The following is a 24,326-nucleotide window of genomic DNA, read 5'->3' as shown; positions in this document are numbered from 1 at the left end:
GAAGACCTGATTCCTCGTAAAAGGAGGTCGGTGGATGTGGGTGATGGAACCATCTAAGAAGTGGATTCTTCGAGGGATGATCATGAGCCGACCATTTTCGTGCTGGAAAGTGATGCTGGCCCGCCGTCTAAAGTCCTGCTATCAACGGGGGCCGTGGAAGGCGTGCCTTTGCCTGAGGCTGAGGTTGGAGTCGACGGGTCGCCTGTGGAAGTCATGGGCACTGTACTGAGAGATGAGCCATTGTCATCGAGGCAAGTCGAGGTTCCCACCACGTCTACTCATGAGAGCGACGAAGGGGTTACTGAGAGCGGCTATGATACGAGGTCCGATCTAGATCCTAACGAGGTCTGGATACTGAGCGAGGGGTTTACTCGCGTTGAGGTTAGGTTAGATGGGTCCTCGAAGACCATCGTGGTTCCTATGGATTGGTACTTACTGGTGAATATAGAGGACGTAGTCCCTTCTTAGGTCCCCTTTGCTCCGATGTGGAGGGAAGGACCCTCGAGACATTGGACGATGTTGCCATGTCGTCGGGCATAGCCGGCCTCGCCCTTAGGGTAAATTTTCTAACCTTTCTAATTTTCGTGACTTGCACTCTACTCTTTGACTTGACTGATTTTCTACATCTTTTCCTCCTTTCTTTTCAGACCATTATTTTGGAGATTTAGAGTGCTCGCCGAGAAGAGAGGCGCAAAACTATTTTTAAGACGGAGAGGAAGTACCTCGAATACCGCACCAAGTACCGCGAGATCTGTAGGCGGTTTGGCGAGAGTGGCAACTTCCAAGCCATCAGGGACAAGCTAAAGCAGAAAGATGACGAGTTGATGAGGGTCATCGGCAATGGAACATCCTCGAAGGGGCGTTGAGGGACAAATAAGAGGAGCTCAAAGTGAGCAAGAGAGTTGAGGCCCAATGTGCGGACCTTCAGGCCAAGTGATATCTCTGTGGGCCGAGCTCGAGCAATGTTTGGTCAGGGCCGATGTTTTGAGTGGCAAAGTAGCCGAGAAGATGATGGATTTGGAGAAGGCCAAGTTGGCTCGGTTGGCGGCTTCGACAAAAGTGGAGGCTTGAGGACACAATCTGTGTTCTTCGATCTGAGCGAGCAAATGATATGGAGATGGCCAAACTTAGAGAAGAGCGGCTCGAAGAGCAAATAGAGGTCTAGTAAAAGAGGTCTCGAAACTTGGTGACCAAATCGTCGTTGAAGCCGAGAAGACGCAATTGTTGGCTCAGCCGTCCTCCTCTCACACTTCTTCTTATCCTGATGTTCCGCGGGATTCATATGAGAAGTGGATCCACATCGAGGCCCGGCTGGATATAGTCAGAGATTTGATGACAACGGGGAATGTTCCTGAGGCCGATTTTGAGGATGCTCGTACTAAGGCGCGTGCAGCTTGGATATCCTGCGGCTATGGCCCTGCTACACCGAGGGCCGGCGATGGTGAGGTTGATTTAGATGGGATTGAGCAAGACGTCTGGTACGAGGACGGATATCGATGGCGATGACGATGGTGGAGATGTCGCTGCTAGGTCGGGTGGTGAGTAATTATTCTTTGTTTGTAATTTTTGTTCACTCTTTTGTGGGCGTCTGTCTAGCCCTTGTAAAGAATATTTTTGAATTATGAAATGCTATTTTCGCTGCTCGTATCTGATTCTTTCCTTTGTTTGGTCCTGTACGCTTCCTTCTTTTGTTTTATCATTTGGTCGCCTTAGTCGTAAAATTTTGGTTTTGGTCATGGCCGGGGCTGATAGGTGTTAATTCGAGCGAGGTCGAATGTGAGTTAATTCGAGCGAAGTCGAATATCACTTTAGTTAATTCGAACAAGGTCGAATGTGAGTTAATTCGAGCGAGGTCGAATATGAGTTAATTCGAGCGAGGTCGAATGTAACTCTAGTTAATTCGAACGAGGTCGAATGTGAGTTAATTCGAGCGAGGTCGAATGTGTGTTAATTCGAGAGAGGTCAAATGTCACTTTAGTTAATTCGAACGAGGTCGAATGTGAGTTAATTCGAGCGAGGTCGAAAGTGAGTTAATTGCAACCAGTGGCCGAGTAGAAATTGAGGCAATGTTGCACTTGCCAAAACATGGGCGAATTTCATATACTTGTGTTTTGCTCATATATTTAGAGAAATTTACATGTTTCTCAGGCCGACATTCCAGTCCTGTCTATCCAGTCCCTTCATTGGGCGACCTGGAGACGTATTGAGAGGTTGGGCAATGAATTGACCGTCCGATATCCTTTTTCCGTTTGTATTTCTACTTGAAGTATCCCCCTTGTCGCCTCGTTAAAAACCTTCTTGAGAAAACCTAATTGGGACAAAACCCAAGTGAGGAAAAAAGAGTACGACTTAGATGACGTTTTTTTTAAAAGTTGAAGTACTTAAGGTGGGCGACGTTCCAGTTGTTTGGTAGTAATTTTCCTTCCATTTTTTCTAGTTGAAACGACCCTTTATTTGCTGCTGCCATGATTTTGTACGGGACGTCCCAATTTGTTCCTAGTTTGCCTTCCCGTGTGTCTTTGATTTCTTGTGTTTTGGCCTTGAGCGCGTAGTCCCCGACTTTGAGTGGTCTGACTTTTGCCTTTTTGTTAAATAGCATTCTGCCTGTTGCATCTGGGCGACCATCCTTATGTAGGACATATCCTTCCGCTCCTCGACTTCATCGAGCTCTTGCCTTCTGCTTTCGTCGTTCCTCGGCCCGCTCTCGTGGGAATATCTCAGACTGGGCTCTCCTACTCCGATTGGTATTACTGCATCGGTCCCGTAGACTAATGAGTAGAGCGTCTCTCCTGTGCTCCTCTTTGGCGTTGTGCGGTAGGCCCAAATTACTTCTAGCAATAGCTCCAGCCATAGTCCTTTGGTGGCCTCAAGCTTTTCCTCATGATGTTCGGTATTGATTTATTGGAGGACTCCGCTTGCCCATTGACCGCGGGGTGATAGGGCATGGAGAGTATTCTTTTGATATGCCACTTCTCGAAGAACTCGATGACCTTTTTTCCGGTGAATTGGGGTCCATTATCGCAACTGATCTCTTTGGGGAGGCCGAAGCTGCACACAATATTTTTCCATATGAAGGCGATCACTTTTTGTTCACGTATCTGGGAGAATGCTCCTACTTCTACACATGTAGAAAAATAGTCAGTTAAAACCAAAAGGAATCGTACGTTACCTTGCCCCGCAGGGAGGGGGCCGACGATGTCCATTCTCCATTTGATGAAAGGCCAAGGCGAAGTGACTGAGTGGAGATGCTCGACCGCTTGATGGATCATTGGGCGTATTTTTGACATTGCTCGCACTTTTTCACAAATTCAGCAGCCTCTTTTTCATAGTAGGCCAGTAGTAATCGGCTCGTATGAGGCATCTAACCAAAGCTCGATTGCTGAAATGGGCTCTACAGTGGCCTTCGTGGACTTTGTCTAGGACGCGCCGCGTTTGATTTGGGCCTAAACATTTTTCTAGAGGGCCGCCAAACGTCCTCTTGTATAGGTTGTTGTGAATGATACTTTATCTGTTCGCTTGCATCCGAAGCTTCCTGGCTTTCTTTTTATCATCTAGGAGTACGCCATCCTGCAAGTATGAAAAAAAAACTATTGTGCCAGTCCCAAGTCAGATTTATAGTCCTTACCTCGACTTGATCTATCGATGAGTGGAGGAGGGTGACCACGTTTCCTTCTCCAGTTATATTTTTAGTGGCCGTCGCTAATTGGGCAAGACCGTCTGCTTTGATGTTTTGTGCCCGAGGGATCTGGTCGAGCTGGTATTCATCAAATTCGGGCAGCAGCTTACAGATCTCGGTCTGGTATTTTTGCAACCTTTGTTCTTTGATTCGGAAAGTCCCTGCGACTTGGTTGACGACGAGTTGAGAGTCGCAACGTAGTGTTACCCGTCTCACCTCGTATTTGAGTGCTAGATTCAATCCTGCAATCACGACCTCATACTCGGCCTCATTGTTAGTCATATCCGGGCATCTTATGGACTAGCGAATCACTTTGCCAGTCAGGACTTCGAGCATAAGTCCCAGTCCGAACCCCGACGCATTGAAGCGCCGTCGGTGTACAAAATCCATAGATCTTGCATTTGTGGAGAAAATGGGCGGCCTCTTTTTCGACTTCGGGCATTATATTTGCACTGAAGTTGGCGACAAAGTCAGCAAGGACTTGTGATTTTATCGCCGTTCGCGGTTGATATGTGATATCATGCTCACTTAATTCTATGGCCCACTTAGCTAATCTGCCTGATAGTTCGGGCTTATGTAAAATGCTTCTCAAGAGGAAAGTTGTGACTACCGAAATGGGGTGGCGCTGAAAATAGGGTCAAAGCTTTTGTGAAGCTACGACCAAAGCCACGGCTAATTTTTCGAGGTGGGGGTACCTCGTCTCGGCGTCGACTAAGGTTTTGATAATGTAATAGATTGGAGATTGTGTAACTTTATCTTCTTGGACTAGGACCGCACTTACTACCACTTCAGATACGGTGAGGTAGACGAGGAGGCGATCCCAAGGTTCTACTTTGGAAAGCAACGACGGTGATGATATGTAAGCCTTTATCTCCTTCAGGGCTTGGACGCACTCCGAGGTTAATTAAAGGCTGCTGTCTTTCTTGAGTACACCGGAAAACTTGTGGCATCTGTCGGATAACCGCGAGATGAATCTCGACAGGGCGGCGATACGGCCAGTCAGCCTTTGAACCCGTTTTTTGCTGGTTAAGTATTTTGGTATTCCTACTATGGCTTTGATTTCGTCGGGGTTGACCTCGGTGCCTCGTTATGATATTAGGAAGCCTAAGAATTTTCCTGAGGCCACGCCGAATGCACACTTTTCAGGGTTTAGCTTCATGCCGTACCGTCTGAGTATGTCAAAGGCTTCTTTCAGGTGGTCGATGTGATCTTCTTTCCTTTTGGACTTGACCAACATATCGTCTATGTAAACTTTCATGGTCTTGACGAGTTGATCTTTGAACATTTCGGTCACCAACCTTTGGTATGTCGCCCTCACATTTTTTTAGTCTGAAGGGCATAACTCTGTAGCAGTACGTTCCTTGGTGGGTGATGAAGGTAGTCTTCTCCTTACCCTCCTCTTTCATGAGGAGCTGATTGTAGCCCGAGTAGGCATCTAAAAAGCTCAGCAGTTCTTGCCCGACCGTCGCGTTAATGAGATGGTCAATATGAGGTAGTGGGAACGAATCTTTGGGGCACGCCTTGTTTAAATCTATAAAGTCCAGGCATATCCGCCACTTTCTGTTCTTCTTTTTCACCATGACCACATTGGCGACCCATTGGGAGTATTTTGATTCCCTGATGGAACCATTTTCCAGTAATTTTTTGACCTCCTCATGGACTGCATCATTTATGGCTGAATTGAATTTTTGTCTAACCTGTCTCACCGGGGGGTGGAATGGGTCGATGTTCAATTTGTGTGTGGCAATATCCTTTGGGATACCTGGCATATGTGCATGGGAATAAGCGAACAAGTCTGCGTTAGCAGTTAAGAATTGACGGACTTTACCTCGATCTTGAAGTCTGCAGCCGATGTAGGCTTTCTTGCTGTGGTCGTTATCATCAAGTTGGACGGGGTCGAGGTCTTCTATGGTTGATCCCGCGGCCTTCACTATTTTGAGATCTTTGATGATGTCCACTTTTTCGTCATAGCTCGACCTCGGCCTAGTTAATTGCTATGCCTCTTTTGCTTTGCCTTTCATTTGTTGGGTAGTTGTACAATCTTGGGCGATGCGGTAGCACTCTCGAGATGTGTGTTGTTCTCCCCGTATGGTGAATATTCCCCACGGGGTTAGAAATTTGATAACTTGGTATAAGCTGGAGGGAATGGCCCTCATGGCGTGTATCCAAGGTCGTCCTATTATGGCGTTGTACGCCGTATCTTGATTCATGACATGGAATGTGGTTTCCAAGGTGACGCCGCCGGCTAGGACGGGGAGTGTGATTTCTCCAGATGTTCGTTCAACTGCATTGTTAAAACCTGTTAGCGTGATACAGCGTGGAACTATCTTATCCTCGAGTTTCATCTGTGCAAATACTCGAGGATGGATAATGCACGCACCGCTCCCGTCGTCCACCATAATGTGTCTTACATCTGTATCTAATAATCGTAAAGTGATAACAAGGGCGTCATAGTGAGGGAAAACCAAACCGTGAGTATCCGACTTATCGAAGATGATACTTTCTTCAAGTTTGTCATATCGTTCATGAGTGATCAACCACTTGAGTTTATGGGTTGTGGTGAATTTTACGCTGTTGATTGATGCGTCATCGCCTCCTCCGATGATCATTTGAATAGTGCGAGTTGGGGAAGGCCGTTTTGGCGATCCCTGGTGTTGTTCACGTCCTCGGACGAAGTTGGTCCTGCCTCGGTCGCTCAGCAATTCTTTCAAGTGCCCTTGGTGAAGCATGTTTACGACTTCCTGCCTTAAAGCAATGCAGTCCTCAGTTTTGTGACCTCGCTCTTGGTGGAACTCGCAGAGGGCGTTTGACATTCTGGTGCTTGGGTCCAACCTCTTCTTTTGCGGCCACTTCACCTTAGGTCTGAGCTTCTCCAATGCGTAGACTATTTCTAAAGGCGATAAACAAAAATTGTGAGTGGATAATGAAGGGGGCATACCTCTCTCGTTCCGTCGAGTCCCTGTTTTAGGCCTAGATGGGCCATCTTCGTGGCGGGAGGGGGGCATCATGGCGCTTCTGACATACGGCTGATGCCTTTCTCGATTGGGTCGTGGATCTGCTAGATCCCTCATGGCATCGTTTCTTCGATCCTTCCTGGGCTCGGGCTGTACCGAGGTCAACCGATGGGTTGGCCCATTCAGGTCATCTTCGTCAGCACGGACCTCGGCACAGTAGGCGTTGTGTATTTCATCCCTAGTAGTTGGAGGAAACTTCATAAGCCGACTTAACAATTTTCTGGTCACCCTCGAACCGTTCCTGTCCAACTCGTTTTGGAAAGCTGCTACAGCCATGCCCTCTGATACATTTGGCAAGGTCATCCGTACTCGATTGAAACGAGCGAGGAAGTCCTTTAATCCTTCTCCGAGCGATTGTTTGATGGAAAATATATCGTTCACTCTTGCCTCTGCCTTTTTGGCCCCAGCATGGGCCGTTAAAAACTTGTCGGCCATCTCTTCGAACATTTCGATGGAGCGAGCAGGCAGTTGTGAGTACCAAGTCAATGCTCCTCCGGTGAGGTCTTACCGAACTTTTTCAACAAAATGGAGGATACTTGTTCTTTGGCGAAATCATTGCCTTTTACCGCCATAACATAGTGAGTCACATGGTCCTCGGGGGCGGTCGTGCCGTCGTATATCTTCAGATAAGGCAGCATCTTGATAGTCTTTGGTATGGCATGCGGGGCATCTTCATCACTGTAGGGTTGTTCAACGAACTGACCAGCATCTCTTTTCGGCAAGAGTTTTGGGGCACCCGGTATTTTGTCGACTCTTTCTTGGTGCTCTCTCATTTGATCCCGAAGCATTTTGTTTTTATTTTCCATTTCTTCCATGAGGGTGTCGTCACCTGCATTATTAACATTGTGAGTGATACCTGTTATTGGAGGGAGAGGGCCGTGCTTCTCAGCTATTACTGGTGCAATGCAAGTCCTTGTGTTTTCTCTAGCCGCCTCATAGGCGGGCTTGTCAAGGATACTGGTCAGCGTGTTTGTCAGCCACGCCTCAAGTAATTTTTTCACTGCTGGTGGTGCCTCTTCCGTCATGGACGTGGAAGCTTCTTTATCGCGGGACGCTGTGATACTGGCATGTGGAATGGGGGACCCGTCTCGCCTGGGAGAGACTTTAGGCGTTATGTCTTCGCCTTCCGTTTCAGAAACCTCATTGATAATGTTTAATAGGTTGGTAGCGAGATTGGCTACTGCCTTTATTCTTTCTTCTCCGTTACCTGCTATGTCAGATCTGTGTGTACAAGGAAGTAGGAGTTTTGTTTTTTTTTTTAACCGTGCTAGTTATAGATCTAAAGGAAACTAAAAATTTAGCTAGGAAATCCCACAGACGGTGCCAAATTATTTGACCAAAAATTATAAACCCTTGGTTAAACTAATTAATTTTGTGTAATTAGGGGTTAAACCCACTTAATGATAATAACCTCTATAATCGGTGGTCATAAATAATAAAAGGACAATATTTAGAGGAGATTAAATATGATGTGCATTCAATGTCTTAAGATGATGGAATATCGAGCAATAAATAGCATCGAATGGCATTAAAGTAAATGAGAAGAAGAATTCACCCAATATTGAATGAGGTGGATAATTTCTCCTTCTAACAAGGATGAATGATAGATAAATACTAGAATATTGGGACCCTTTTCGGATCTAATGGAAAAGTGTGGAATAATAGACAATCGAATCTCTTTAGAAAGGTAAAGTTTGTATTTTATCTAGAGAGAGTATGTTTTCAAAGAGTGTTCTTATCAGAGAATATTACGTACCTTTCACCTTATCTCTTTATCTATTTATATGGGACATACCCCTTATCAACCCTAAAAGTACAAGTACAGAGAATGTCCAATGGAATATTCACAAAACTAGTCGTTACTGTTGTTCCTGACATTTGACCTCGACCATCATTGACTGCCCGGCTATGGAAATTATGTACTAGTCGACCTCGGCCAAATTACTTTTTGTAATACCTCTTCATGTTAAATTTCCTTGAGGCAGATTTTGACCCCATACACTCTTAATGCTAAGCCAAATGCGAGTACACAATATTCGGCTCCTAAATTATTTGCAGTAATATTATGGCAGTCGAGGTTATATAATAAGGCTGGAGGCGTGATGGTCTTTTGCGGAGGTAAAATAGTGATTGGAAAAAATAATAAAGGTGAACGTGCGAGAGAGATCGTCTTAATGGGGTGATATTTATGTGGAACTTTTGTTTGTTCCTTCTATGAGTGTTGTCGGAGTGAAGTGAGGATGGAGTAATGTCATCTTTAGGTGATGTTTTTAAGACTTGAAAGAATCAAATTGGGTGGTGATGATCTGGTTTAGAGGGAGCAAAGTTGGACCATTTCGTATAGTTAAGGGCATTTTGATCATTTTTCTCTTTGGTAAAAGACTCACGTGTTAGAAAGCTTTTATTGTTAGTCAATAAAGACAAATCTAGCTCATTTTTTAGGAAAACTATCGGTTGTTCATTTATAAGTAGCTCATTATCAAAATCGGCCGATTCATAAAATATTACTAATATTAGCCAACTAACTATTTGTCAAAAAAAAAGGTCAATTTTTTGCTTTCTTTTGAGTGGGTGTTATTATAATAGATTGGGTACATCTTAAGGAGCTTGAATCTCAATTTTGGGATGATTTGGTGAAGTTTTGAGGTGATTTGAATTGAAAATTCGAAGTAAAAACTGAACATAAAAAAACGATATGTGTATCACACTGTGTATCATTTGTGTATCTCATATGTATCATATTTGTATCAATTGTGTATCACATGTATACCTGTGTGTGAGATTTATGCGTGATACATGTGTTGCAGAAGAATTTTTTGAACTCGATTTAATTACGAATTTTGATACAAAACCAGTCAAATCACCTCCAATCTTCCTCAAATTTTGTATATTGACTTATCTATATGTTTTCAATGAATTTCAACTATACCCATTGAAAAAGCTCCTTTTTTCCTTAGATTTTTGGAATATTGTGTATTTTTTTTTGTATTTCATCACCTTATTTGCTATCTCATCCATGAAGTTTTTTTTCTGTCTTACATCTAATGTTGCTAATCACGCTTAAAAATATGGAAGGAGATTTTTGCATTCGATTCTTTGAGAGAAAGAACCTTATTTATTTGGTTTTTCAATTTTTATATGTGCTCGGCTAGTTCTGGTAAATCTATGACCAATGGCTAGAGTTTGGTAAGTTGAGACTTATTTGAAATATTTGTATAAGTTTCCCATTTTTGAACGGCAAGGCTAAATCCGACCCCGAACATTAACGGATGACAAATCTAAATCATTTATTCAAGGGCAAAATTCAGATCTTCCCATTCATTCATAATTAATATGCAGACCGTGTATCTAATTTTTTTTCTTCAAATGGCCAACTTTCTAAATACGAAGTCACAAAAATGGCCCCTTAGTGTAAATAAATTATCATCACATTATCCTTGTTACTGCACATGTAATGGGCTAAAGGGCCGGGTACACTAATGAGCTGGACTTAAGTATGACCCAAGAACGATTCCCGAATTACTTTATTCTCAAGCCAACCGAAATACCCCGAATCCTCCAGAAACTTTACTCCACTTTTCTTCAGCTCTCTTCTCCCTCTTCAAAAGCTTCAATTCATACCAAAAACCATTCAGCAAATCGCAAACGAAAAATCAAACAAGTTATCAGAGGCAAAAAACAATGTTTTTCTTCTTTGTAGGAGGGCTAGAGCAGCAGGCGAGACAGGTATTGAAGAGCGGGGTAGGAAGGTGTATAGCATGCGGATCACGTGCTGACCTCGTCGACTACGAGAAGGTTCTGAAGCTCTTCTTTGTTCCGGTATGGAGATGGCCGGGGAAAGAGCCGGTGATGTACTGCAACGACTGCAATCTTTTCTTCCCTCAATCTCTAACTCCTCCGTCGCGACCACCGTCGTCCATGGCCGATGTCCCGGAAGTTCTTAGGTGTCAGTTCTGTCGCCGGGAAGTGGATGGCGAATTCCGATTCTGCCCCTTCTGTGGTAATGCACTGTGAATTTCTGATATATAACAGGCGCTTCAGGGTTTGAATTCGTATAAATGTTTGTAATTATGTTCTTTCTTTTAATAAGTGTGAGTTTGAGGAATAAATTAGGTTGTTCTGTTTTGATAGTGTAATATAATATATGAGTAATTAATGATCTAATGTTAGGAAATTTATAAAGTACATACTGTAGAAAATGACGACTGGATTACTACATACTAATATAGATGTGTAATTACTTAAACCAATTAATTAGTGCCCATTTTGATGGCTCTAAAACTGTAGAGCACTTTAAACATGGCAGTATTGAAAGTGTTCCCTGGAAATAAATTAATCAATTATAATTAGAAGAAAAAAATATAACTTGAGAAGCATTTAGCTACCAGGACCAACAATTCCTAATATATAAGCGAAGGGGAATTGTTGGTCATATTGAAAGCAGATTAATTCAATACTCATCATAATCATATTGTTGATCATAGTCATATCCTCCAACATCTCCATCATACTGCAGATGCTCGCCAAATGCTTCTTCATTTGTCTCTTCTACTTCCGGATCAATTTTGCTGATCTTTACCACGTTATCATATGTTGAATCATCCACCTTCCTGACTTTTTTTGGATTCTCAGGTATTGCAGTTTCATCAAAAAGCTTCTCTAGCAAATCATAGTTAATCTTAGAGCTCAGCCTTTTTTTAGTTAACATTTGCTTCGTTGCTTCTGCAGCGGTTTGAGCAGGACCGGAGTTTTTCAGTTCTGCAGCCCTTTTCTCTCGTTTTTCCTTTCTTGATTTTGCAACAGCGGCAGCAGCATCAGCAGCAAGCTTCTGTGCAGCTTGCACATCTTCAGAACAGTTAGCTAAAGTGAACTCCTCGTAAGCCTTCTGTGCAGCTAATGCAGCTGCTTCCTTAGCTGCTTGTTCCTCATATTCCCAATTCATTTTTACCCAAATGATCTCTTTGTACTGCTTCTCCTCCTGATTTAGAAGATAACCCTCAACCTCTACATCATCGATATCCAAAAAGTTACCTGATTCATCATGTTCATCAGGACCCATACATTCCGTGCCATGTAATGTATCACAACTCGCATTATGCTCAGAGCCTGATATCTGCACTTGTTCTCCCTTTTCAGGCTCCAAATACTCGCGGCCATTGTTCTCCACCTGATTGGACATGGGAAAATTTGGGTCTTCAGCAGCTTCTTTTGCCATTAATCTTTCTTTCTCAGTGCGTTGGAAGGCGGGAGGTTCAGATCCTCCATCAATCCCACCTGAAAGTTTTACAAAATCAATGTAACAACTTTCACATAGACCATGGGCAAAGGGCAGCTCCACACTTTTCTTGTGTTCACATAGCACTTCTGCGATCCCAGATCCTTTTGACCTGGAATAAAGTTGCAGGGTTAGCCTCTCTTCTTTCTCAAGCTCCTGAGCTCTTGTATTTAACTCATCAATCGTTAAGCTCCCAGATTCTGTGTTTTCAAATTCAATCAATCGCTTTGTCAATGTTGCTTCACAAATATGCACGACTTTGATAATTTCTGATTTAGAACAACTCAGTCCATGTGAAAGAGCAGCAATATAAAGTGCAGCTCCACATACTCCACTTGGCTTTCTCCCCGTCTGCATCCAATCTCGCTTCATGCTTGCCACAATGTGAAGTGCAGTTCTAGATATATTCGGCTTCCTTCCCCTGAATAAACGATCAGTGAATCGATGAATGAAAAGGCTAGGATCCACAGGTTTTTGAACAATTGGATCGTGTTCAAGGCTTAGAAGTTTGCAAAGCTGTAGGAAAACAGCACCTAAAACATACACATTTATCCTCAAGTACTCAGAAAAATCAATAAGTAGGAATGGCTTATTGTTATGCCTACATGCAATGTAAAGACAAGCAGCCTCAACTTGCTCTTTCCTACGACCCCTTGTGAAATTCCTCTCAAGTGCTAGCGTATAGAGACGCGACGCCGGACTATATATTGATTCACCACCGTAAATTCCTAATGCATATCCCATACTCTCTATATCATTATATGCTTCATCTATTGTTCTTTGACGTGAAACTGAGAAATCAGTTTGGACAGACCGCACAAGTTTTCCTGACAATTGGCTCTGACCAGAAGAATTCTTAAAGAAAGTTGGCTCAATTGACAAGTTATCTTCGTAGAGAACTTTTCCACAGGAGGAACAACTTATTTTACCATCCAGATTCGCGGGTTCCCTGTTCTCTTCACAGTTACTACACCACACCATTGCTCGATTGATAAACACAGACTTCAGACCAAGATTTCTACCCAATCAAACGGGTATAAGCGAATTGTAGGAGAAGTAGAGAAATAGAGAGAAAAAGCATAGGGTTTTACTCCCGATCAACTTCCCAGTTCCGAGTGGGAGTGGGAAAGGGATGGCTACTTATAGGGTTCGGTCGACTTTAGCAGTCGGGTCGGGCATTTGGAAAAGTTTCGAGAAATTGATATTGTATAACCTAAGGGTGTCAATGGTTCGGTTCGGTCGGTTATTTTATAAAATTTGTACCATATCAATTTTTCGGTTATTCTATTATGCATAACCAAAATTAGACTTTTCGAAACCGTCTCAATCATGTCGGTTTCACTTCGGTATCGGTACGGTTCGGTTAATTTTCAGTATTTTTTTAAATGTCATGTAAAATTCTCCTGTAAAAGTAGAATGCAATAACATGCGTTCTTTTATAGGATTTAGCAAAACTCTCTAGACATTTTTACGGTTTAAAAGGTGATGAATTAAAAAAAAATGAAAGATGGCTAGAGTATAGATACATCAACTATTCGACAACAATGTAAAAGAAACCAAGTAAAAGCAAAGAAAATATAAATCACACAAGTGGAAAGATATTAACCAAGCTGGGACTCAAGAATAAAGTCTATATTAAATATTAAAAAAGATAAATCTAAATTATATGAAGGGAAACATATCCAATACATTATAGTTTGCTACTCATAATCGCTGGAATACTTTGTGTCTTGCTAATAAAAATACTTGAAATAACTTAGTTTAAGTATAAGTAGGATAATAGGTTTTAAGAACTAGTATTTTGAGTTTAATTACTTGTTGGCTTGTAACAGTTTTTATAATTTCAAGGCCCAATGAAAGATTTAATGCTTTATTAGTTTTAAGCTTACTATATAAATATATTTTTCACATATAAAATTTATTCGGTACTGTTCGGTATTTTTTCGGTTTATTTTTACAAAATAAAAAACTTACCCTAATTATCGGTATGGTTATAGATTTATATAAAAACCTACTGTTTCTTTAAAAGAAACCTAAAAATCGATTCGGTGCGGTACGGTTCGGTCAGTTTAGTCGGTTTTCAAATATCCATTGACACCCCTAGTATAACTGTTCTCAAAATAATAGTCCAAAAAATATATATTTTTGTATATATATGTTATATTATATAAATTTTATACACTTTTTGGACTGCCAAATATAAATAATTTCTGGCGCGGGCTAAAAATTTAAAAAAAAAACAAACAAAAGTTTCTCTGCTGATCGTCAAGCCTAATAAGAATAACTTGAACTTTACATATTAGAATATTAATATTGGTGATTCTAAAATCTTTTTTGTTTGTGTTGTATATAAGGGTGTCTAATACCTAGCAGATATATCTACCAGTATCGGACTATCTTAAAGAAGCTGTGCGTACTGATAAAGAAGGATTCACAGTTATTAGAACTACTACTACTAATACTGTTGTACTAAATAATTTGGCCATGTTGGGCAACCCTGTAATGACTTCTTTTGGTTGTACTGCTACTTCTACTAGTATGCCTTCGTCTGCTCCCAATGGGAAGACCAGGCTTTCGGACCGGCCCAGACCGGTTGAAATCGAAATCGGCCCGGATCGGTACAAGGGGGCCGGGTGGGGCTGGGTTAAAGGGGTAGGGGGTTTGGTCCGTTCACCTATTTTCAACCGGTTAACCGGACCGATCAAACCCGATCAACAGAAATACTGTAGAACCGGTTAAACCGGCCCGGGACCGGCCCAGATCGGTTAACGGCTAGTTTCTTTTTTTTTTTTTTAAAAAAAATTATTGATTGGGCAGCCCATGTTAAACGTTGGAAACGGTCACCTGCCAAGGAGCCGTTGCCCAACGGCTGATTTGCACAATTAGCCCTTTTTGGGTCTTTTTTTTATAAAAATTAACACTTTTGTAATTACAAATTTAACCCTTTGAAAAACTATAAATACACCCCCCCTCTTCTTCATTTCTTCACTCATTTCTCATTTCTCAATCTCAATTATCATATTCTCTCATTCTTCAATCTTCACCTAAAGTGCAATCAACTATTTGGCTCTTTTTTTTTTTTGGAATTTAATTTATCGTAGTATTCATTATTTGAAGTTTGAACAATTGAACTTCAAAATTGGAACAATTGACGTTTTTTCGTGGTAACATTGGAGTTGCGAAATCATCAAGTGCTCAATTTATTGCCGAATTCGGTGCACTCCCTCCAACTCTTTCTCTGATTTACTATTTTATTTGCATATTTAATTGTTGCTAGTAGTTAAATTTTTACAATATGTTTAATGCTGCAAAAAGAGTTTGTAATAAGGTTACTAATCAGGGAAATAAAAAAAGAGGTAGTACTTCTGCTTCAGCATCTTGTAGTAATTTAAATGACTCTACAAATATTCCTGAAACATTACCTGATAATAATATAGATTATGAACAATTCCAGGAAGATTTCGGTATAGAAGATAATGAATTAGAAATGGAAGATGAGATACCACTTACACCTAGTAGTGTTGGAGCTGGTAGCAGGGGTGGTGGTCGTGGTGGTAGTAGTAGACCACCTATGGCCCCGATTAGTAATCGGAGAAAAAGAAGTAAGGTTTGAAATTTTTTTGACGAAATAGAAGGTGCTGATAGAGTTAAATGCAAACTTTGTAATGATACTTTTAAACATAAGACTGGAGGACAATTAGGGGGGACTGAGACACTTAGTAGACATATGAGAATTGAGCATCCTATAGAATGGGGCTCTGATGGAGATGGAAATCAAACAACTCTAAACCCTACTACTGGAGGTCTTATGAAATATGATAAAATGAAGGATCGTGAGGAGTTAGCAAAAATTATTCCTTTGGGTTGTCTACCTTTTTCTTTTGCTTCTTCTCATATTTTATTATGTATATTCAAAGGATTTACAATCCTTTATTTAAAGGTATCCCTAGAAGTACTTGTAGATCTGATATCTTTAGACTTCATGGACAATATCAAACATACATACGTTATTTGTTTAGCCACCTTCCTTGTAGAGTTTCTCTAACTTCTGATATAGGCCATGCTGTTAATGGAAATGATTATTTGACAATTACATGTCATTGGATAGATGATAATTATTGTAAGCAAAAACATATTATCGCTTTTAAATATGATGAAGATCAGAGTCATACTACTGCGTTTATAAGTACTACTATTTGTGAAGTTGTTGAATTTTATAATCTCAAGCAAAAAGTATTGTGTATGTCTTTTGATAATGCTTCTAACAAGAATGCCGCAATTTCAATATTAAAACTGCATTTGCAACCACCACTTGCCGAAATTTTTCATGTTAGGTGTGCATGTCATGTTTATAGTTTAATTGTTAAAAGTGGCATTGATTTATTTTCAACTGAGATTACTCATGTTAGAAGAGCAGTTGGTGTTATTCAAGGAAATAATAGACAATCTAGAATAAAGGAATTTAAGAATAAGTGTATCCTAACCTTAAACCCAGATTCATGCAAGACAAAATTGTTACTAGATGGAATTATACATATATATTTTTAAAATGTTGCTACAAATATAGATTCCCAATAACTGAAGTTGCTAATGCGCATTGTACTGATCAAAACCGTATGTTAACAACTACTACTTGGGAGGTCATTAATGATGTTGTTAAATTTTTACATAAATTTTATACAACTACCGTTGAGTTTTCTGGAGCATATTACCCTACTGTTACTATGGCTTTAGTACATATAGCTGAAATTTCTTTTCTACTCTTTGAATTTAAGAAGAAAGAAAAATATAGGGATGTTGTTGAACAAATGCAAGCAAAATTCAAAAAATATTTCTTTCCAATTCCTCCGATTTACTTAATTGGTGCTGTTTTAAATCCTTTTATTAAGATGTCTGATTGTCACCAATTAATGAATGCTTTATATACTTATATGGAGATTGGACCAACTGAAACCCCAGATATATATGCTTGTATGAACAAGGTAAATGATTCTTTACAACAATTATATAATTATTATGCAAATGTAATTGATGATGCTGCTCTTAATGTAGGCAATGTTAATCCCACTATGCACTGTACCACTTCTACTACTGTGGATGATGATGAAGGCCTTGATAGTTTTAATATTTTTTCTACATTTTCTAACACTCAAACCAGTAGCAGGAACATTGATGAACTTCAATTCTACTTGCAGAAGCAAAAAGAGCCTCGCACAAAGGAATTTTCACCGTTGGGATGGTGGCATGAGAATGGAAAGCAATTTCCTGTTCTTTCCGCTATGGCTCGGGACGTGCTGAATGTGCCAATTTCAACTGTTGCATCAGAGAGTGCATTTAGCCAAGCAAGACAACAACTTGGAGACACCCGTCACTCATTGGGAAGCAATGCTTTGGAAGTTTTAGTATGTTTCAGAGATTGGATTAGATCGGAACGAGGAAATCAAGGACGTGAAGATGTTGATAGCCCAGAAGACGAGGAACTTGGAGATATATTAACACATGGTAACCCATCCGAATTTAACACTCTAGAAGAAGGCCACTCAGTTCATATTGATTATGACGAACTTACTAAGGCAATGCAAAACCTTTGAATTTTACTCTTTTTTGGTTAATTTACTTGTTGTTAAATGTAAACCTTTCAATTTGGAAGTTTGAATTTTGAAATAAATGTAGCACTTGCAATTTATAAGTGCAATTTTTTCTCATCTTCATTGTATTCTTTATATTTTTACTTTATATTAATATAACTTACAATAGTTATACAAAATACAAAAAAAAAATTAAATATTACACTAACCTGGCCCGACCCGACCCGGCCCCTTGTACCCGTAACCCTTACGGTTTATTTTTTACCCGTATGAATCCGAGCCCGTTAAACCCGGTAAGCCCCAACCCGTACCCCAACCCGTACAGTTATTAATTTTTCCTACCAAGTCCGGCCCGGCCCGGCCCACCCGCTAGACACCCACTTGTATATACACTTTTTTCTCTTCGATCACAGATAGGTGATAACGTGTCATAAGACTAATAATTTACTCTTCATCGTTTGTATACTTTGACCAATTTAATTACACATAGTTTAACACTGTAATGTGACAAATATTTTTATAATTTTACTGTTATGTCGGTAAAACTTAATTAGGTTGATGACAAAAATCATACAAAAATTAACTCAAACAAGGATGACAAATCCCAAAGCTAGAATAGGATTCACATTAATAGAAAAAATCATACGTAAAATGAACTCATAAACAAGGTGGACAAATGCCAAAGCTAGATTAGTGTATGCGGCTAAAATCGGATAGACCGATTTCACGATCGGCGAGGCATTGCACAATTTCATCTCGAAGGGCCCAAAGAATAGCTCGGGGTTCGAAGTCTTCGAAGGTTCTTCGTGCCCGGTGTCGAGGCAGAACGAACCGATGGTTATCACAAGTAAGCTGGAAGTTCCCTAGGAGCGGTATTTTTCTGACAAAGCCTGCACTAACAGTGACAGCCTACATCAGGCTGATTGAGTGGCTGTACCGGTTACTTTATGTAATAATTACACATATGTCATATTGGGATTTTCCCCTCATGTATAAAAGGGTACCCTTGCCATTTTATAAAGGAGAACATTGAATATACAAGAACATCCTCTCTGCTTTCTAACTCAACATATTCCTTTGATTTTATTATTTACATTTATCGCTTGTATGTATTGTGTTCTATTTATTGTTCATCATTTATTGCTCATTATTGATCATAAAGAGTCGCCATCGCGGATCTCATAACTGTTAGTCCTCCCCCGATCGCCCTTAGCTGGACATCCGACTCGACCTCGAGGCCCCGCATACGCAAGCTCGAGGCCTCGATTCCCAGCCATTTCGGTTTGATTATTAGGCTATCTACAAGCTATCGTCTTAATTTCCAATCCTTCGCTTAGCATCTATTGCCTAACAATTAGCATAAAAATAGATCACATATTTTTAGAACCACAAAATCAAATCTAATTGTTATTACCATTTTCAAGGTAAACAGTTTGGCGCCCACCGTGGGGCTAAAAATAATAGTGATTATTTTCTTGCTGGTTTACTACATAACGCAAGTTACCTTCACACTTTCTCTTGTCCAAGATCTTTGATTTTAGGTCAAAATGTCTAACTCAGTAAACGCATGTGAAAACAACAATCTTGAGGACCACAGAGAAAATGGTGTGGCTGTTCCAGGTGTTGGCGTACCACCACGAAACCCCGAGGATGCACCAGAACCAATTCCCGTGGATGTGATCTCGCGCAACGCTCAACACGTCGAAATAAGTTCCCACACCAACAGGAGTATACGCCGAGAAAATCAACAAGGCACTCAGGAAGAAAGAGAGGCAAACAGGGGAAGCGAAGTTAGAAAACCTCAGCACATCGTTCATATGATTATCGGGGGGACCGACGTTCCCCAGGGGCGCGTAATCAAGAGGATAAAGGTTTCTGAGGCAATGCAAGGACAAACCAAGGGCCGGGTATCTGAGGACATCCTTGCGTTCAGCGAAGAAGACTTCGAGACTCTCTCATCCACACAACGATGCGCTGGTAATCTCGTTTCTCTTAAATAACATCCAAATTAAACGTGTACTCGTGGATCCAGGTAGCTCGGCCAACGTAATTAGATCAACAGTGGTAGAACAGCTCGGATTGCTCGATCAGGTCATACCTACCTCCCGAATCCTCAACGGCTTCAATATGGTCGGCGAAGCGACAGAAAGAGAGATCACCCTCCCGGTTAACATATCCTATGCAGTTCAACATACCAAGTTCCACATCATTAAAGGTGACACGAGGTATAATGCCTTGCTCGGTAGGCCATGAATACATAACATGAAGGCGGTACCATCGACCCTGCATCATATAATGAAGTTTCCAACAAAGGATGGAATAAAAACAGTGTGTGGAGAGCAACGTGCGGCGAAGGAAATGTTCGCGGTCCGTGAAGAGGTACCGAATTCTGTGCACTCTGCCTCGGAAGAGTTGGAAAGCCAACAAACCCCCGAAGATGATGAAGAGGATTTCCTCGCTCCCAGAACCTTCATTGCCCCCGAAGAATCGGATGCAACAAAGTCGACTATCGAAGAGCTGGAGCAAACCGTATTGGTCGAGCACCTCCCAGATCGGAAGGTATACCTGGGGATGGGATTAACCCCCGAACTCTGGAAAAAACTCATTCAACTCCTTATTAACAACATCGATTCCTTTGCTTGGTCCCATTTAGACATGACAGGGATCCCACCGAGATAACTACCAGCGACTCAGCATCGACCCCAGATACAAAACGGTGAAGCAAAAAAAGAGACCCCAGTCCGAGATAAAGCATGCATTCATCAAAGACGAGGTCACGAAGCTCCTCAAGATAGGGTCTATTAGGGAAGTAAAATATCCCGAATAGCTGGCCAATGTGGTGGTAGTTCCCAAAAAGGGGACTAAACTAAGAATATGGGTAGATTATAAAGATCTAAATAGGGCGTGCCCAAAGGACTCGTTTCCGCTGCCCAAAATCGATCGTTTGATCGATGCCATGGCCAGCCATGAAACCCTCACTTTCCTCGATGCCTATTCAGGGTATAATCAAATTCAGATGAACCCCGAGGATAGAGAAAAGACACCATTCATCACGAAGTATGGTACGTACTGTTACAATGTAATGCCCTTCGGGCTAAAAAACGCAGGGGCCACATACCAACGCCTAGTTAATAAGATGTTCGAACATCAAATAGGCAAGTCCATGGAAGTTTATATTGACGACATGCTAGTTAAGTCCCTGTGCGCAGAGGACCGTTTGATTCATTTGTAGGAAACATTCGACATCCTCAGAAGTTACAACATGAAACTTAATCCCGAGAAATGCGCCTTCGGGGTAGGATTGGGAAAATTCTTAGGTTTCATGGTATCAAATAGAGGAATTGAGATCAACTCCGACAAAATCAAAGCCATCGAAGAAATTACGGTGGTAAATAACGTAAAGGCCGTGCAGCGGCTGACCGGGCGGATAGCAGCCTTGGGCTGGTTCATATCAAGGTCGTCGGACAGGAGTCACCATTTCTTCTCCTTGCTCAAAAAGAAAAACAACTTTGAATGGACTCCGGAATGCCAACGCGCCTTAGAGGAGTTGAAGCAATTCCTGACAAGCCCGCCTTTGCTCCACACCCCAAAAGAGGGTGAGACATTGTATTTATACCTGGCCGTATCCGAGATAGCGGTAAGTGGTGTACTGGTTCGAGAAGAGCAAGGTACGCAATTCCCTATTTATTATGTAAGTCGGACCCTGGGTGATGCCGAAACGAGGTATCCGCACCTAGAAAAACTAGCTGTTACATTAATAAGTGCGTCTCGAAAATTGAAACCTTACTTCCAATGCCATCATATTTGCGTTTTAACAACGTATCCCCTTCGAAGCATATTGCATAAAACTGAATTATCGGGCCGACTGGCCAAATGGGCCATCGAACTCGGGGGATATGATATTGAGTATCAGCCTCGAACGACTATCAAGTCTCAAATTTTGGCAGAATTCGTAGCCGACTTTGCTCCCTCCTTTGTACCCTAGGTCGAGAAAGAACTTTTGCAAAAAACGGGCACATCTTCCGGGATATGGACCCTGTTCACCAACGGCGCTTCGAACGTAAGAGGGTCCAGGCTCGGCATAGTTCTAAGGCCACCTGCGGGCGGCGTGATTAGACAATCTACAAAGACCACAAGGTTAACTAACAATGAAGCCGAGTATGAGGCTATGATTGTAGGTCTGGAATTGGCCAAAGGCCTAGGAGCTGAAGTCATTGAAGCAAAATGCGAATCCCTCCTAGTGGTAAATCAGTTAAATGGGAGCTTCGAGGTTCGGGAAGACAGGATGCAAAGATACTTAGATAAAATTCAAGTCACATTGCACCGCTTCAAAGAATGGACTCTGGTCCAAATACCTCGAGAGGAAAATAGCAAAGACGATGCCCCGGCAAACCTAGGATCGTCTGTCGAGGAAGATGACATACTCCCCGGATCTGTGGTTCAACTATCCAAATCAGTGATCGAGGAAGGCCATGCCGAGATCAACTCTACTAGCCTAACATGGGATTGGAGAAACAAATATATCGATTATTTGGAGAGCGGGAAGCTACCCGCAGACCCAAAGGAGTCGAGGGCCCTGCAAAACAAAGCGGCCCGATTCTCGATCGACGAAAATAGAACTCTTTACCGAAGAAATTTTGATGTCCCCCTAGCAGTATGTTTGGGGCCAGGAGACACGAACTATGTGCTCCGAGAGATCCACGAAGGCACCTGCGGAAATCACTCCGGTGCCGATTCCTTGGTTCAAAAAATAATCAGGGCAGGCTACTATTGGGACAACATGGAGAAAGACACCAAAGAATTCGTCCGCAAGTGCGACAAATGCCAAAGATTCGCCCCAATGATTCACCAACCTGGTGAACAACTACATTCAGTTTTGTCGCCATGGCCGTTCATGAAATGGGGGATGGACATCGTCGGACCTCTACTGACGGCGCCAGGTAAAGCTAGATTTATTTTTGACTGACTACTTCTCGAAATGGGTTGAAGCGCAGGCCTTCGAAAAAATAAGAGAAAAAGAAGTCATTAATTTCATCTAGGACCACATCATGTACTGATTCGGAACTATTTCCGAGATAATGTTCGATAACGGGAAGCAATTCATCGGAAGCAAAGTGACTCAGTTCCTCGAGGACCACAAGATCAAAAGGATCCTGTCGACGCCCTACCACCCGTGTGCAAACGACCAAGCTGAGTCCACAAACAAAACCATCATTCAAAACTTAAAGAAGAAGTTGGAAAGCGCAAAGGGAAGATGGAGAGAAATATTACCCGAAGTGCTCTGGGCATATCGAACAACTCCAAAATCAAGCACGGGAGAAACGCCTTTCTCCCTGGTATATGGCGCCGAGGCTTTGATAGCGGTCGAGGTCGGGGAACCTACCGCCAGATTCTGACACACCACCGAGAGCTCGAACAATGAGGCCATGGCTACTGCTCTTGAACTATTAGATGAAAAGCGAGAAGCCTCACTGGTCAGAATGGCCGCACAAAAATGGAGAATCGAAAGATACTATAACAGGAGAACAAATCTCCGACATTTTGGAATTGGGGACTTAGTCCTAACGAAAGTCACCTTGAATACTCGAAATCCTAATGAAGGAAAGCTGGGTCAGAACTGGGAAGGACCGTATCGCATCCTCGGGGTAGTTGGCAAAAGGTCCTACAAACTCGGCACCATGGAAGGCGAACAGATTCCAAGAAATTGGAATATATCAATGCTCAAACGCTACTACTGCTAAACTTGATAATAGGCTATATAGTTGATATTTACACCTTAATTGCCCATGCTTTGTTGTTTTATAAGGTAATTTGCCAATAAAATGCTTTAAAAGGTGCTATTTGGTTTCGCAGGGAATATTATATGTGAGGAAGCAACATGAAGTGTTTGGAGGCAAAAATGTGAAGAAAACACCCACTCAAGAAGTACCTGAACACAAAAAAGCAAAAGAAAATGACTGGACAAAAGTCCACCGCGACCGCGATGGACAGCGGAGCAGAACGCGGAGACAAAACACAAAAATAGGCCCAGGCAATGTTCACCGCGGTCGACCGTGGTCCATGCCGCGGCCGCGGCGAACTGTTCACAATCCAGAAATTTAAGGGCCAAAGTGTCAATTCGGGGAAACTTTTGTAAAACCCTTATAAGATGTAGAAACTCGCCCAAGATAGTTGAAGCTTATTTTTGAGATTACTTTTGGAAGAAGAACAAATGTGAGAGATCACCCAAAACATCATAGTTCTTTATTTCTTCTATTTTTCTTGCAATTCTTCCATTATGAATAATTTAGTAGTTTTATCTTACATTGTTATGAGTAGCTAAATACTTTAATCTAAGGTTTTGGCGAAACCCGTTGGGGATGACTTGGTTGTTATATTAATATAGTTTTGAATTGGTTGTTAATCTCTATTTGTTCATCTACGTTTTGATTGTGGTTAGTTGAAAGGGCCCTCAATTATCTGTCCCTATTAGTATGTATTTGCTTGAGAGAGAGTGCATATTTAGGTGATTGTATGAACAACATCACTCCCGGAGTATAGACGAGAGTCATAACCGAGGGTTTAGAGGTTGGATTAGAGATAACGATACCTCGGGCGCAATCTAAGTGAACCGTAATGTGAATCTAGCTAGCGTAGCTTGAGAAAGTGCGTTTAGTAAATTATCATAATTGCTTGAGAACGATTTATGATAGCTGGAGCGTTCATGATTGATGGAGACAACTAAGTCTCAGTTATAAAACATATTCAACCAAGGAAATCAACAACGGGGGAAA

At 41.7% G+C, this 24,326-nt stretch overlaps 3 protein-coding genes across 3 annotated transcripts; 1 reads left to right on the top strand and 2 right to left on the bottom strand.

Moving 5' to 3' along the window:
- Positions 1–5,670: 5,670 nt before the first annotated feature.
- On the bottom strand, positions 5,671–7,125 carry LOC109212268. Its single transcript, XM_019375900.1, has one exon. The coding sequence runs from the start codon at positions 7,123–7,125 to the stop codon at positions 5,671–5,673; it is 1,455 nt and encodes a 484-aa protein (XP_019231445.1).
- A 3,103-nt stretch (positions 7,126–10,228) lies between these two features.
- Positions 10,229–10,846, top strand: LOC109212273. Its single transcript, XM_019375907.1, has one exon. It carries the CDS (start codon positions 10,372–10,374, stop codon positions 10,702–10,704), a length of 333 nt encoding a protein of 110 aa, XP_019231452.1. The 5' UTR covers positions 10,229–10,371; the 3' UTR covers positions 10,705–10,846.
- Positions 10,847–11,140: 294 nt separating this feature from the next.
- On the bottom strand, positions 11,141–13,211 carry LOC109212266 (transcription factor IIIB 60 kDa subunit-like). The gene has a single exon (XM_019375899.1). It carries the CDS (start codon positions 12,944–12,946, stop codon positions 11,141–11,143), a length of 1,806 nt encoding a protein of 601 aa, XP_019231444.1. The 5' UTR covers positions 12,947–13,211.
- Between the last annotated feature and the right edge of the window lie 11,115 nt (positions 13,212–24,326).

The sequence above is a fragment of the Nicotiana attenuata genome, unplaced genomic scaffold, assembly GCF_001879085.1.
Source record: "Nicotiana attenuata strain UT unplaced genomic scaffold, NIATTr2, whole genome shotgun sequence".
NCBI classification, from domain to species: Eukaryota; Viridiplantae; Streptophyta; class Magnoliopsida; order Solanales; family Solanaceae; genus Nicotiana; species Nicotiana attenuata.
Note: the sequence above shows the minus strand (reverse complement) of the source record. Positions and strands in the feature narration are given on the sequence as shown.

Coding starts and splice junctions, on each gene's coding strand:
- LOC109212268 (XM_019375900.1), bottom strand. CDS start 7,125: ATGGCCGACAAGTTTTTAACGGCCCATGCTGGGGCCAAAAAGGCAGAG.
- LOC109212273 (XM_019375907.1), top strand. CDS start 10,372: ATGTTTTTCTTCTTTGTAGGAGGGCTAGAGCAGCAGGCGAGACAGGTA.
- LOC109212266 (XM_019375899.1), bottom strand. CDS start 12,946: ATGGTGTGGTGTAGTAACTGTGAAGAGAACAGGGAACCCGCGAATCTG.